The sequence below is a fragment of the Camelus ferus genome, chromosome 2 (genome assembly GCF_009834535.1).
Source record: "Camelus ferus isolate YT-003-E chromosome 2, BCGSAC_Cfer_1.0, whole genome shotgun sequence".
In the NCBI taxonomy this organism is placed as follows: Eukaryota; Metazoa; Chordata; class Mammalia; order Artiodactyla; family Camelidae; genus Camelus; species Camelus ferus.
Genome location: NC_045697.1, coordinates 113,173,864 through 113,187,182, shown reverse-complemented (window position 1 = coordinate 113,187,182; position 13,319 = coordinate 113,173,864). Strand labels below are relative to the sequence as shown.

General features: G+C 43.2%; 1 protein-coding gene across 3 annotated transcripts; it reads right to left on the bottom strand.

The window, feature by feature from the left end:
* Nucleotides 1-4,103: 4,103 nt before the first annotated feature.
* Nucleotides 4,104-13,105, bottom strand: NPY1R (neuropeptide Y receptor Y1). 3 transcript variants are annotated; one of them, XM_014555907.2, is made up of 4 exons: nucleotides 12,953-13,082; nucleotides 11,668-11,849; nucleotides 6,130-6,979; nucleotides 4,104-5,842 (listed from the first exon to the last, which is right to left on the bottom strand). In XM_014555907.2, exons 3-4 carry the CDS (start codon nucleotides 6,826-6,828, stop codon nucleotides 5,390-5,392), a joined length of 1,152 nt encoding a protein of 383 aa, XP_014411393.1. In that variant the 5' UTR covers nucleotides 6,829-6,979; nucleotides 11,668-11,849; nucleotides 12,953-13,082; the 3' UTR covers nucleotides 4,104-5,389. The 3 variants fall into 3 exon arrangements, with proteins under 3 accessions (XP_014411393.1, XP_032321625.1, XP_006180821.1); XM_032465734.1 differs by having other exon boundaries at nucleotides 11,672-11,849; XM_006180759.3 differs by lacking the exon at nucleotides 11,668-11,849 and having other exon boundaries at nucleotides 12,953-13,105.
* Nucleotides 13,106-13,319: the final 214 nt, after the last annotated feature.

The window sequence follows — 13,319 nt, the reverse complement described above, 5'->3', positions numbered from 1 at the left end:
AAAATTCAGCAGGTTAAGCTATGATAAAATAATTCCCCTCAAGGGCAGATCTTGTTATAAAGCACAGGATGCTCTGGCATAGCTTTAAATGGTTTCTTTCCCCTTCCTCCAGCCAGAAGCACAAGAGAGTTTTTCTCCAGTGTTCACTGCGAAAATGTGGTTGAGCTCCTGGAGGTAAATGACACAAAGTGTGCCCCCCACCGTGACTGGGTGCCCTTGGAGCTTTTAACCCTCACACTTGTCCATTCTAAGCCTCCACAGATTCGCAATTATAGTTCAAGTTCGTCTGCCCCAGCCCTGATTCCAGTGGAAGTTTCTGCTCTAGCAGGTTGTGATTCTCTGTATCTTCTTGTGTCTCCAGTTTGGGGCCAGCAGTTTGCTCAGTGACCTCACTTCTCTGATGGATCTAAGGAGAGTTGTTGGTTTCCACTTTGTTCTGTTGTTTACTTGTTAGGACAAGGTGACAACTTTCAAGCTCCTTACTTGTCAGAATTTGGGGTTTCCTTTTGAAGTGATGAAAATCTCTGGAATCATAGAGTGATGTTGATTGCACAACTCTATGAATATGCAGAAAGCCACTGGAAAACACTTTTAAAAAGTGGATTTTATGGTATGTCAATTATATCTCAATAAAACAATAAAGGAAAAGATTCACCAGAAATCCAAATGACCCTCACAATTTTCATTCCTGACACCAAAGCAAACAAAACCTTAGGCAACCTTTTACTTTTGACGAAGGTAGTCCTGTAATAAAATAGAGTTGTTGTTGTTTTTAAAATATGTCAAAAAGCACAGCTGATAATGGAATGCTGAGAAGTGAAGGGGTAGTTGGGTAATTCCGTCAATAAACTTTGCTTTGGTATGTTTTTTGGCTTAATGAAATACTGTTCATCCTTGGTCAGCAATTTTAACAGATAGTCCTTTGTCTTCTCTCCCAGGCAGGATTTCAGATTTAGAAGTCAGGTAGGCAGCAGTCCTTGTTCTAAGAGCATCCAGATATGGTCCCCCAGCCTGTGGGCTAGAGTGTGGGGCCAGGTAGGGTGATGCTTCAGGCTCCAAGGAGGAAGGTTGGCAGAAATTAGTCAAGTTTCAATCTTACCTACCTGAGACATGAAGGAAGGTGGCAGGGCACAGCCATTAAAGAAATGACACAGCAATTAGCATCAAGATGGTGAAAAAGTCAACTCCCAGTAGACCTTGAGACCCAAGATGGCAGGAGATTTGACTTCTAGTAGACCTTGAGCTTCATTTTACACTCATTGTGGTGCCTTAGTGTGTTAAATGATACTCTCACAGGTGCCATGACAGTTCCAAGACTAACTATAAAAGGTCAGAAAGTGGGTGGTGGCCCAATTCCTGGGAATTCCCATCCCTTCTCCAAAGTAGTTGGGATAATCATCCTACTCATTAGCATATGTAGTTACCAAGCCCATAAAAACTAACAACCCCACACCTCATGGTTGCTTTCTCTCTTGCCTTCTGAGACAGCCCACACTCCATCTATAGAGTGCGTATCTACTTTTACTTTAAACTAAACACCCAACCCCACACCTCTTGGCCTTTCTCTTGCCTTCTGAGATGGCCTGCACTCTGTCTATGGAGTGTACATCTCTCTGAAAGAAATCTACCTTTACTCAACTATGACTCACTCTTTAATTCCTTCCTACACAAAGCCAAGGGCCCTCACTTGGCAGGGCATGTCCCAGGGACTCCACTGAGATCTGGGGCACGGCCATCCTCTCACCCCTTTATTTTTGCCTGTATCATACCTATTGGGAAAATGATCCTAGAAGATGACTCAAGCATTGGCTGGAAGACTAGAAAGACTAGGAATTGTATAAACCAGGGCAGAGGAGATAGAGACCTGGAGAACAGGAAAGCAGATTTGCACTGAGAGCCCTTGGATGGGACAGATCATGTCTCAGTTCTGCAACTGTGCCTGAATCACCATGATTAGGAATTTGTGTTTGATCTCAGATGCTATCTAGGTGATAATTGTTATTAGAAATCAAGAAATAAAGGAGCAATGAAAATATTGCTATGTAATATAATTATATAATATATAATTATGTAATATAATATATAATTATAATTGTATATTATGTAATTGTAGGATTATAGTTTTCTAAAAAATATACATATATATTAATATCTATTCAATGTGTTGCATATGTACGTACACACACACATACACAGATATATTAATAAAGGAAACATTAAACGAAAGAAATTTGGGAAATCCTATTAATTTGCCCTAGAAAGCTCTATGCTCTCATTTTCATGAGTTCTGACTCTTAAGTCAAACGTGTTGTTTGATGGACCATGGGAGTAAGTTGATGAAAAACATACAAAGACTATGAAAGATTTCATGTCTCACTGAGAAACTACATTCCAGAAGAAGCCTTGATTGCTGAGAAAAGGAATCCTGGCTGTGAGGAAAGACTTGGTAGTGCCCACAAACTCACTGAATGAGGCCAGAGTTGTCCCTGGAACCCCAGCTTAAATTTGCCTCTTTCTACCACTTGTACTGTTTGTGGAGAAATACTTGCATTGTCAAAATACACATTATTCTGCAGTCAGATTTTGAAGTTGTAGTCTAATGTGCATGTCTGTATCCTTGGAAATTTGTGGACTAGAGGAAGGGATAAGAATATGCAGTTAATGGTACAGAAATAAAGGTGATATGAATAAGCAAATTCTATTTTAAGTGGAATCCCATAACTGAGAAGGGAATTATGGGTATGAATAATTATCACCCCCGTTGTGTGTCAACTTTTCCACTAGACTCCTTTCTGCAGCTAAAATTAGAAGGTGAATGGTATTGTTACTCCCTAATGTAACTTGTAACGAGAGAAAGATAATTTCCTAAAACTATCACAGGTTCAGCACACTGATCAGTTTCACAGCACTGGGCAGAGATTGGTTTGGTCCCTGCCCACTGTTACTCTGGGTGGGGCTCAGATTTTTCACCTTGAGCTTCAACTGCCTCTCCTGCGAAGTGGTCACATCAGCCACACATCCTCACAGGTACTTAAGCACCTGACATAGTACTCGCACGTGCTAAGTGTATATGAATTCTGGCTATTATCATTTTATTCTAAATTTATATAAGCTGCATTATAATCATGCTCATGTACTAAATCAGCAATTGGTTTTTGTTCTTGAGTTTAAGAAAACCCAATGGTTTGTTGGTATTTAACATGCACATTTATCTCTTCTTGAATCCCAATGGATCTGTTGTCGACCTGAGATTTTACAACTAGTTCACCCACTGTTTGGGGATAAAAGAGAAGAATTTGATATTCAGCTCATTATTTATGAAGAGCTAAGGAATCAGCCTGCACGGCTGAATGAGGTTCCTAGAAGTGACATCTCAGCAAATGTGCTGACAAAAAATCACCTGCGTATTAAAGCTGTTCTCCAGCAGTGGTTTGTTTCCAAAGCACCTAAGTAGAGAAAGACAAAATTCCCCATTAGTCCTCCAAAGCAGAAAATACCAGGGAGTTTTAAAACTACTGGTTTTAGTTAAGGAAAGATGATTTCATTTTCCCATACACATTAGAAGTTGGTTTTAGAACTATTTTTCTATGTTCAGTTAACTCAAAGTCATTCTTAATGCTACAATTTGAATTCATATTAACATTGAACATATAAGACTGACTTACAAGACTAACCGTGTAAGTTTCTAAAATCAAAGTGTCATTTTGCTTAATTTAGAAAAGAAAATAACATAATAAAAGGGAAAATACTGCCTTGGTTAAGACGAACTGAGGAGGAGGTGTCCAAGAAGATTTCAGGAAGTCAGTATGATTATCAACGAGAAGGAAGGATTTTGATCATTATTGATTCAACCAATTATTTTAGAAATTAAAAAGAAAAAACTGCTAAGTACTTGGCACTGTGCTAAATGCACTGGGACACAGTCACATAAAACAGCCTGCCTTCTCGAAGCTTCAGGAAGCATGGGAGGGAGACTGGACCACCAAGAGTTAATACCACAGGGTAGAAAACCACTCATCAGCAGGCAGCTGGAGGATGCTGTGGACCGTCATGGGAGGGAAGACAAAGGACTGAAACAGGGAAAAAAGGAGACTACTCAGAAAAAGCAGAAACAATTTTATTAAAGAAAATGTCTGCTCTTCTAAAAGCAAACACGTTTAATACTTTGTCTGTATGATACATCAAAGATATATCTTGTTCTTTAAAGTATCTTCCCTCCCAGTGATTCCGAGGCTCCATCATGATTACAGGGTACGTGAAATTCAGCACATTAACGTGACGCGACCCCTCAGTCCTCTGTATAATGCATGATTGGTTAGACTCCACGAAGCACACAGTTTGCACAAGTTAACACGGGCTACGTGAAGCGTCCTCAGTTTTCAGGTATTTACCCCTGCCGGCCAAAGTGGACGTTCGTTCAACATTGTACCTTGGTGTCCTCTGAAAGAATGGACATGAAAGTCAAATATGACTTAGTATATAGGCACTCATGTATGGAAAATACACTCTGTGGTTTTATATATACATAGAGTAAGCTGGAAATAAATGCCTTTGAATTACATGTATGTTTATGCTAGAAAGGTTGACAAACACCAAATAGTCTGTGAAAAATGGAAGGCCTCTTGACCATCAATTCAAATAAAAACAATTCAACTACTTGCAGCAACACTAATTTCCTTGTTAAACTACCCTGAAATCCTTTGGTTGTCAGGTACCAAAATAGTTCTGAAGTTAGGGAATTCCTTTCCCACTTAATTCTTGTGTGTAGCCCAATTCCCCATGATATTTTCACAGCCGAAAAGTATTTTTAAATGCACTTTTTAAAATCTTAAGTGATAATCAATTAGGAACAAATTAAATGCTGTCTTTAAAAAAAATGCAAATCCCTTTTGAATGACTTCAGGCTATGTATACAAGACAGACTCTCAGCTCACATCCTGATGCTGCTTTTGCATGCTATCACCTCTGTAACACACTAAAAGGATGCATATCACCACCAGGACTGCCCAATCCACCGACAATCTCATCCAAACAGGACAGCCCCATTGAACGAGAGCATAAGGTGCCGTGTTTCTAAAGTCAGTTAATAGCAGTCCTTTAAAGAAATTTCATTCTAATAAATACAATATAAAAGCCTTTATATTATATCCATAAGTTTACAAAAAGAGCACTTCAAGGATGTCTGGCCAATACTATTGCCAGAAGATTCCAAAGCCCATATGTTTTGTTCCAAATATAATCATGACAGCTACTACAAAAGCAGTAAAAAGCAAGACGAGAAAATCTTCCTTCCATGATGTCAGTCCCATCCCCTCGGAGAACAAGTCCTGAAAGTACGTTGTGCTTGTTTTCAAGCAGATGTCATCTGGGACCACCTGCTACCGTGGTCTCAGATTTTTTCATTCTCATCACTGCTGATCTTTTTAAGTGCGACGGGGCTTGCTTGCTTCAGAGAAGTCTTAGACACGTCCGTGTGCATGGTGGACATGGCTATTGTCTCATAGTCATCATCCCGAGACCGGAAATCACAAAAGTTGAAGAAGAACTGCAAGTCTCTCTGGAAGTTTTTGTTCAGGAAGCCATAAAATATGGGGTTGACACAGGTGGAGATCATGGCTGTGAGGTGGCAGAGCAGGAATAAGAGATTATGGTTGCAGGTGGCAATGATCTGGTGATTCCAATCAAACACAGTGTTGAAGATGGTGAGCGGTAACCAGCAGACCGCAAACGCCACCACGATGGACAGCAACATGATGTTGATTCTTTTGGTTTCACTGGACCTGTACTTATTGTCTCTCATCTTATCCATCATGTGGTTCCTTCTTTTTAAGCGTATGTATATCTACAGAGAGGAAGAAAATAAAAAATAAAGGACTGAGTTCAAATAGAACCACCGGGGGAAGGGTATAGCTCAAGTGGTAAAGCACATGCTCAGCATGCACAAGGTCCTGGATTCAATCCCTAGAACTTCCTCCAAAAATAAACAAACCTAACTACCTCCCCCAACACCAAAATTTTAAAAAATTAAATAATACGATATTAAAAAAAAAAATAGAACCACTCATTGAATGAGTAATTCTGTAGATAAAAGGTAGGAATGGAGATGGTAGGGGGAAAACGTTTTCTTACCTTGAAGTAGCAAATAAATATAAAACAGAGTGGGCCAAAATACTGCAGCACCAAGAGAAGGGTGGTGTAAGACAACCGATGCGAGTCCGACGGAAACTGATCAAAGCAGACGTATTTGTCCTTGAACGCATCGAGCGTCACGTTCTGGAAAGGCTCATCCGTCAGCACTTGGTAGATCAGGAAGGGCAGGGAGGACGCCACAGCGAGGACCCAAATGACAGCGATCCCCACGTAAGCATGCCTGTTACTGGGTCTCCAGCCCCGAGGGTTGATGATCAGCTGATGCCGCTCCACGGCAATGAGAACCAGCGAGAAGATGGACACGGTGACGGAGACGCACTGCACAAAAGGGTTCAGCTTGCACATCGCCTCCCCGAAAACCCAGTGGTCCATTAGCGTGTAGACGAACGTGAAGGGGAGACACATGATGGCCACAAGCAAGTCTGAGAAGGAAAGGTTCACGATCAGGATGTTGGTGACGTTCCGCATCTCCTTTTGCTTCAAAATGATGATGATCAAGGCCAGGTTTCCAGACACCCCCAGAATGATCACAGCCCCGTAAGCAAGGGCCAGCGTGAAGATCATGGCCAGAGGCAGATGGCAATCATCATTTTCAAACGCCAAAAACTGGGAATTCTTCACTGAAAAATTATAGTAGATGGAATGATTTTCAGCCCGGGAGAACAATGTTGAATTCATTTTGATTGGGTTGGCTGTTATGGATGACTTCAGACAAACAAACAGTACGTTTCCTCAGAGAAGGTCAAATATTCAACTGATTCTCATTCTCCATATGGGAGTCCGTTTCTCAAAATTATTCTGAATTCTTCATTTCCTCGAACTGAACAATCTGTAAAGAGAAAATGACCAACTGCATTAGCAATGTGACTGAAGGCACTCAAAATGAATTCTGACTCACAGTATGGCTTCAAGTGAAGACACTGAAATACATAAGCAAAATGTATTCCATATAAACAACTTTTTAAAATAGCAGAAACAGTGCAAACATTTTGAAGAAAATTCCAGTAACACTTTTAATTGGACTTGAAATTTTAATTGGACTTGCATGAAACACAGTGGGTTTCAGCAAAATGTAGTGGTCTGGACATTTGTAAGATATGGGTAAATCTCACAGCCAAAATCTTACATAAGCGACTATCAGCACATTCCTAAACACTGTAAAGGGGAAAGGGTAGGGAGGGATAAATTAGTGGTTGGGGATTAACAGACACACATTGCTACATATAAAAAAGAAAAACAACAAGGACCTGCTGTATAAAACAGGGAACTATGTTCAATTACTTGTAATATCATATAATGGAAAAGAATCTGAAAAGAAAAAAATATATATGTGTACATGTGTAACTGTATCACTTTGCTGTACATCTGAAACTAACACTGTAAAATCAACTACACTTCAATAAAATTTTTTTTACAAAATGATCAAAAAAAAACCTTGTAGGAATATGAATGTGTAACAAAAAACTTAATGCACAGATTAAAACTTATGAAAAAGATATGAAAGAAACAAAGAAAAACAAACAAACAAAATTACCTAATTGTTCCTCTGACTATAAAAAAGAATTTATCAAATTGTAGGAATAGCCCCACCATACACTGAACTGATCGCCAGGGCAGACTATTTGGCAAAAGAGCATTCAAAAGGAGATGATTAAAAACATCAAGACACCTTGTTACATGAAGGAGCTGAGGGAACAGAAGGTGTTTAATCTTGAAATGACTTCCTAGGAGTGGTCCAGACAACTTCCCACGTTTGAATGGGTAGCCTGTGGTACATAGCATGTTGGTCAGAACATGATGTCCATCCAAGTTAGAAGCAGGACCAAGAGAAGTGTGTTGTATTAAAAATATTTCCCATCATCATGAAGAACGAAAGTTTAATCAGAGATAATGAGCTGCCTGCAAAACCAGCAAGTTTTCCACACACAATAGTTTGTACTACTATGCAAGTTCTCACATTGTGTGGGAGATTCCACTGGTTAACTCTTAAACCCTGTCTGACTTTAAGATTCTCTGATTTTATTAATGTGTCAGAAGCTTTCAAAGGACTTGTACGGTTTTAGTCAAATAAATATCTTCTGTCTCCAGGAGACTGTATACAGATACAATGCAGGGATCTAAATTTTAGTTGTACTTTAGATCTTTCACAGCATTTTGTGATTTGAATAGTCTTTTCTTACTGACAAAACAAATCACAGACAATAGTCTTGTAGGGCTTAAAAGCTCCCCCCTCCCCCCCCAAAAAAATCTCTGATTTCCCTTAGATTACAAGGTAAATATTCAAGACAGAGTTTCTTATGTTAATTAACAGGCCATTGTGGCTGTGTTAAGAAAGGGAATTGCATTTTCTTTCTTTCTTCTGTGAGAACAATAAAGCAAATCATGCAGATTTACTTCCGCTGAAAAGGAGGTAAGAAATTTAATGAACAAAATATGCGTTTGACTTTAAAGCAATGCCTCCACTGAACCTTTCCTTGAGTGTTTTTACTTCCTAGAATAGAGAATGGTTTTTAAATTATCAACCTGCAACTTGGCCTTATAAAACTGAAGAAGAAAAGTAAGGGTTGCTACCACTTAGTGAGAATTAGAGAATCAGAACTAGAGAAGGTAGTCCTTGCGGATGTGATGTGTGAACGTTGCAGAAAAGTTCTTCCCTCCTCTGCACGACAGCTGGTAGCGACTTCTGAACTTCTGTGGGGATCACACCTTTCTCCCCGGAATCCCAAAGCAGAGAGACTCTGGGTGTCTCTCAGCATCTGAGGACAAACCTGGAGGAAGCAAGTGCTCATCTAAAAATTCTCTGGAGATTTCTCACTTAAGAATTCAAAAAATTTTTATATCATGCTTCCTACTTCGGTGGCTACCCAGATACTTAACATAACTTCTCAGTTATCTGGGGTTTTCTTCATTATTTAAAGTAGAACTGATGTGACAGGAAAGTGCATCTTCTGACCCTCCTTGGCTCACTGTCAACACCAGGTGAGACACAGCCAGGAGGGACCACTGAGCACCTTCTCCGTCCAACACCTGAAGACTGCTACTTGCCTGTCGCTCCTGGTCTAACAACCCCGCTGAGAATGCTCTGTATGGAGCGGGCTGGTCCCTTTATAGTCATCAAGTGCCCTGGCAATGGGCACTGAGCGTCTGCATCTCCATCACCCATCCACACTCTACCCGTCTTTCAAAGCACCACTGAGTCCCTTGACTCCTTAATTGGCTCCTCTCAAATGGAACATTACCTCTTTAAGGTAGGTACTCTGTGTATCTCCTAGTACCTTCCAAATATTAGATTTAGAACAGAAATGTGTTGATGACATAGTAGAGGCATCAATGGAATAGTAGGTTCTTGCGTGAGTTAATATTAACATCAAAAGCCAAATTCCACTGTCAACTGAAAAAGAAGAAAGTAGGCAACCTAAAAGTTGAGAATTCTGTGTCATTTGGTGGACTTGCTGGACACAAGCCCAGGAGGCAGCCTCTCAGATGGCTCTGAAGAGGTGAGGGAGAAGCCAGGAGACAGAGGAGATTTTGCAACAAAAGCCAGGTAGTTGAAACATCAAAAGATAACCGTTAATGAAAGAAAACCAGAGTCAATGAATTTAACGCTTTTCCATGTATGGGAATTTGCAAGAGTCTGGGCTCACTGAACCCATTCCTTTGCCATGCACCTAGCTCTCTAGGGCCAGTGTCCTGTTCTTCCCCCCCTCCCCCCCCCGCCCCCCCGAGTCCCCTGGAGGCACAGCTGGAGGGCACCTGCAGTGGCTGAGGGCCCCATGGCCACAGCACCCTTTGTTTACTGCCACAGCAGGTGATGTTCTTGTCCACACAATCACAGTCCTTTTACATGCAAAATGGATGCTAATTATAATAGTCATTTTATTTGGTTAGGTATAAAGGGGGAAAATGTTCCACTTTGTGTAAAAAAAAAAAAAAAGTTGTTTCTGAAAGAGAGTCCATTCACACTTCAATTTTTATTGAGCAGGACATTGTGTCATGTGTGGTTTTAGTGGAGACAACAGTGACCTTCCTGTTGAGTGTCTAGTCTTGTGGGCACAGAAAGACAAGGACAAATGGATCCGTAGAAGAGATAGGGTGTTGGATAGGAAGTGCCATGGAGGAAAATGAAGCAAGGAAGGGGGACTGGGACTAGGGGGTGCAGCTTGTTACTGGGGGGCAGGGAAGGCCTCAGAGTGCCTGGGGAGATGGTGGTGAGCCTTGCCTTGAGGGAGGAAGTCAGGCAGATACCTTCGGGATGCGCCCCAGGTGGGAAGAACAAATGTGAGATCCGTAAGAAGAAAGGATGCTTGTTGTGTCAGACAGATGAGGAGCAGAATAAATAAGGCAGAGACTATAGGGAAGTCACTGCAAAGGTAAACAGAGGAGAAAGAGACTGTGGGCGCCTGTCTCCATGGGACAGCCTTTAACCTTGCATCTGGGACAGATGAGGACTTGCTGGAGAGGCTCTGGCAAAGGCATGAAGTTCTCTGACTTGCTTTCAGATTATTCCTCTCACAGTTGTTTTCAAAGACTGAAGATAGGAGAGAGCAGACAGAGGGAGACTCCTTTACAGGCTGGTGCAATAATCCAGGTGAGAGAGACTGGAGGTGTTAGCAGGGCAAAGGAAGAAAAACAGTTTATATCTCTTGACCGACTGACAAAATTCAACACATATGGGAACTAACGCAAACATTTATTAAATTATTACAATCTATGGGCTACAAATCTTTCTTGCAGATGAGTTTAGTTTAAATATACTGAAACCCTATTTGGATACCTTTGAATTCTATTTGCTAGACATCTCCCGTGAGGAAAAGCTGGTTCCTCATTAAGTAGAAGTTAACTTCACTATAAGGAAAATACAAACTTTATTGTTTAAATGTATTTGGAAGACGTTTTTGCTAAGTGCATGTCATTCTAATTGGGTAAAACAGGTCTGCATTGGATACAATATGTATTCTCAGCCTACCTTAGTACAATCTCCAGAATGTGAGAAAATAACAATATTGAGAAAGAATTTACATACATTACCTTTGCAAAAGAAAAAGATTTGATATTTACTATTCCAATGTATATTTCTAAGATAAGGCATGCAATGACAGACACTGAAAAAAATTAAAGGTGGTTATATTTCAATATAGCTGTCTTGTGCCTTCAGAGACAAAACGGACACACTGCATATATGTATCACCAGTTGGCAAACTGGCCCCCTTCCAAAGGGAAATTTCTTTCTCCATTTCAATCAGAATGCTGGCCTCGACCCTTCCTCTTACTACCTGAAAGCACAGCTCTCCGGTCATAACCTGCTGCAGATACCTTTCTTCATATGCTCAGAACTAGTCACTCATCTCCCCTGTTTTTGGAAAACAAATGATAGCCTTGGTACAGCATCCTCCCAAAGTTACTGCTAGTTTATCGACACGGGTTACATAATTCTCTGTTCTTTTCCCTTCCAGGAAGGCTTGCTCAACAGACAGCAGCCTTAAAACAATAAGAAAAGACGAATAAAGCAGTAGTTACCCACTGAAAAGCTCTCAGTCTTTAGTCACGGGTGGGGAACTGTGCCGCCAGCTTTCTGCTCTCTCTTGCTTCCAAGGAAGGAGCCTGGAATCCAGGGACTGACAGCTCCCGGGGCCGGGGTTCCCGTTCAGGCAGAGCCAGGCAAGCCCTGGGCTTCCTCCTGTTACACTTTCCCTAGGGTCCTGGTGGAAATTGTTAATCTGAGAGCTCTTTAAAAAAAGGGGGTGGGGGTGGGGGAGGTGTCAAAGCACACTCCCTCCCTCTTCCCGCCCCTAGGTTTTCCCTGTGCTTCAGGAGTTACCAAAGAGCAAACGGAATGTGTTAAATCAAAATTCCTGTCGGAACGCTGACGCGCCCACCTTTTTCATATTGTGTGACTAAGTGACTCGCCCCAAATTTTCCTCGTTCCTAGCACTCCCTTTCCCCCACACTCCGACACACACACACACACACACACACACACACACACACACACACGCTACCCATCTTTCGGGGGACATAATGATGAGACTGGCAAATCAGAAAACACCCACAACAATCAGAATCAAACAAGCAGAGCCCAAACTCGGTTCACTCTGGCCCAACAGCAGTCCTTAAAACAGTCGCCTCTCTCCAGTCTACCTGGGGATCAACGGACCACTCTCAGGCCACCTCCATCTCCAGTCCATCCGCAATCTCTTACCCAGCCGGGCTCCACCATCACAGGAGTAAAAGGAGCTGAAGAGTTAGATGATGAAAACTCGGAAGGAGGGGGAAAGGCTCAGGGTGTCTCCTAGGGCGCAGCGCAGACTGGAGGGACCAGCAAACCGGAGCAGGGCTCCACCCAGCCAGCGTGCGGGGCGCCCACGGGTGTCCGCGGACACGTGCCGCGCGCGGGGCGAAGGTGGACCTGCCAACCCGCCTCCCTCAGCCGTCCCAGCGGCGCGTTCCTCCGCAAAAGCCCAGCGTAACCGCCCCGCGGAGCCTCGGAAAGATGCCCAAAACATCTTTGCGAAGCAGGGAGGACCGTATTTCACGAGAACTCGAGGAGGAGAATTCGGATCCCGTGCAGAAGCCGGGTCACCGGGGTCGGCCCCGCACCGCAGGCGGTCCCAGATGGCCGGTGGTTTGGAGCGTCTCGCCAACCACCAGCGCGGGGACCGAACCGAAGGCTGCCTGCGCGCCCACAGCTCCCCAGAGCCCATTTCGGGACTCGCGTGCCTTTTCTTCCTCTCTCATCCTTCACCCCATCAGTGAAAGATTTCCCAAAAGTAAGTCCCCGAAAAGATGTCCACTTGAAACTTACCCTCTCTGCCGGATCCGTCTTTTAGCCGGTTTCTAAGAGCGGGAAGGGCGGTCGTGGAGAGGAACGGAGCGCGGAGAGAAGATCGCGGGTGTTTCTCCGGCTCAAATTCTAAAGATCGGTGAGGATGGGAAGAGCCGCCCCTGAAGCCGGGCTCCACCTCGTCCCAGCCACGTGACGGCCCCGGGCGGCGCCGCAGCCCCCCGCACCCCTTTCGGCGGACGCGCCTGGGCCGCCGGGGAATTCGGGAGGCCGAGCCGGGAGATGCGCGCGCTGTCGGACCGCGCGCCCGGCCCGGGGGTGCGCGCTCGGCGCTCGGCGCTCGGCTCTCGGCCAGGCCGGGAGGGAGGCGCGGTGCCGGGCGGCGAGG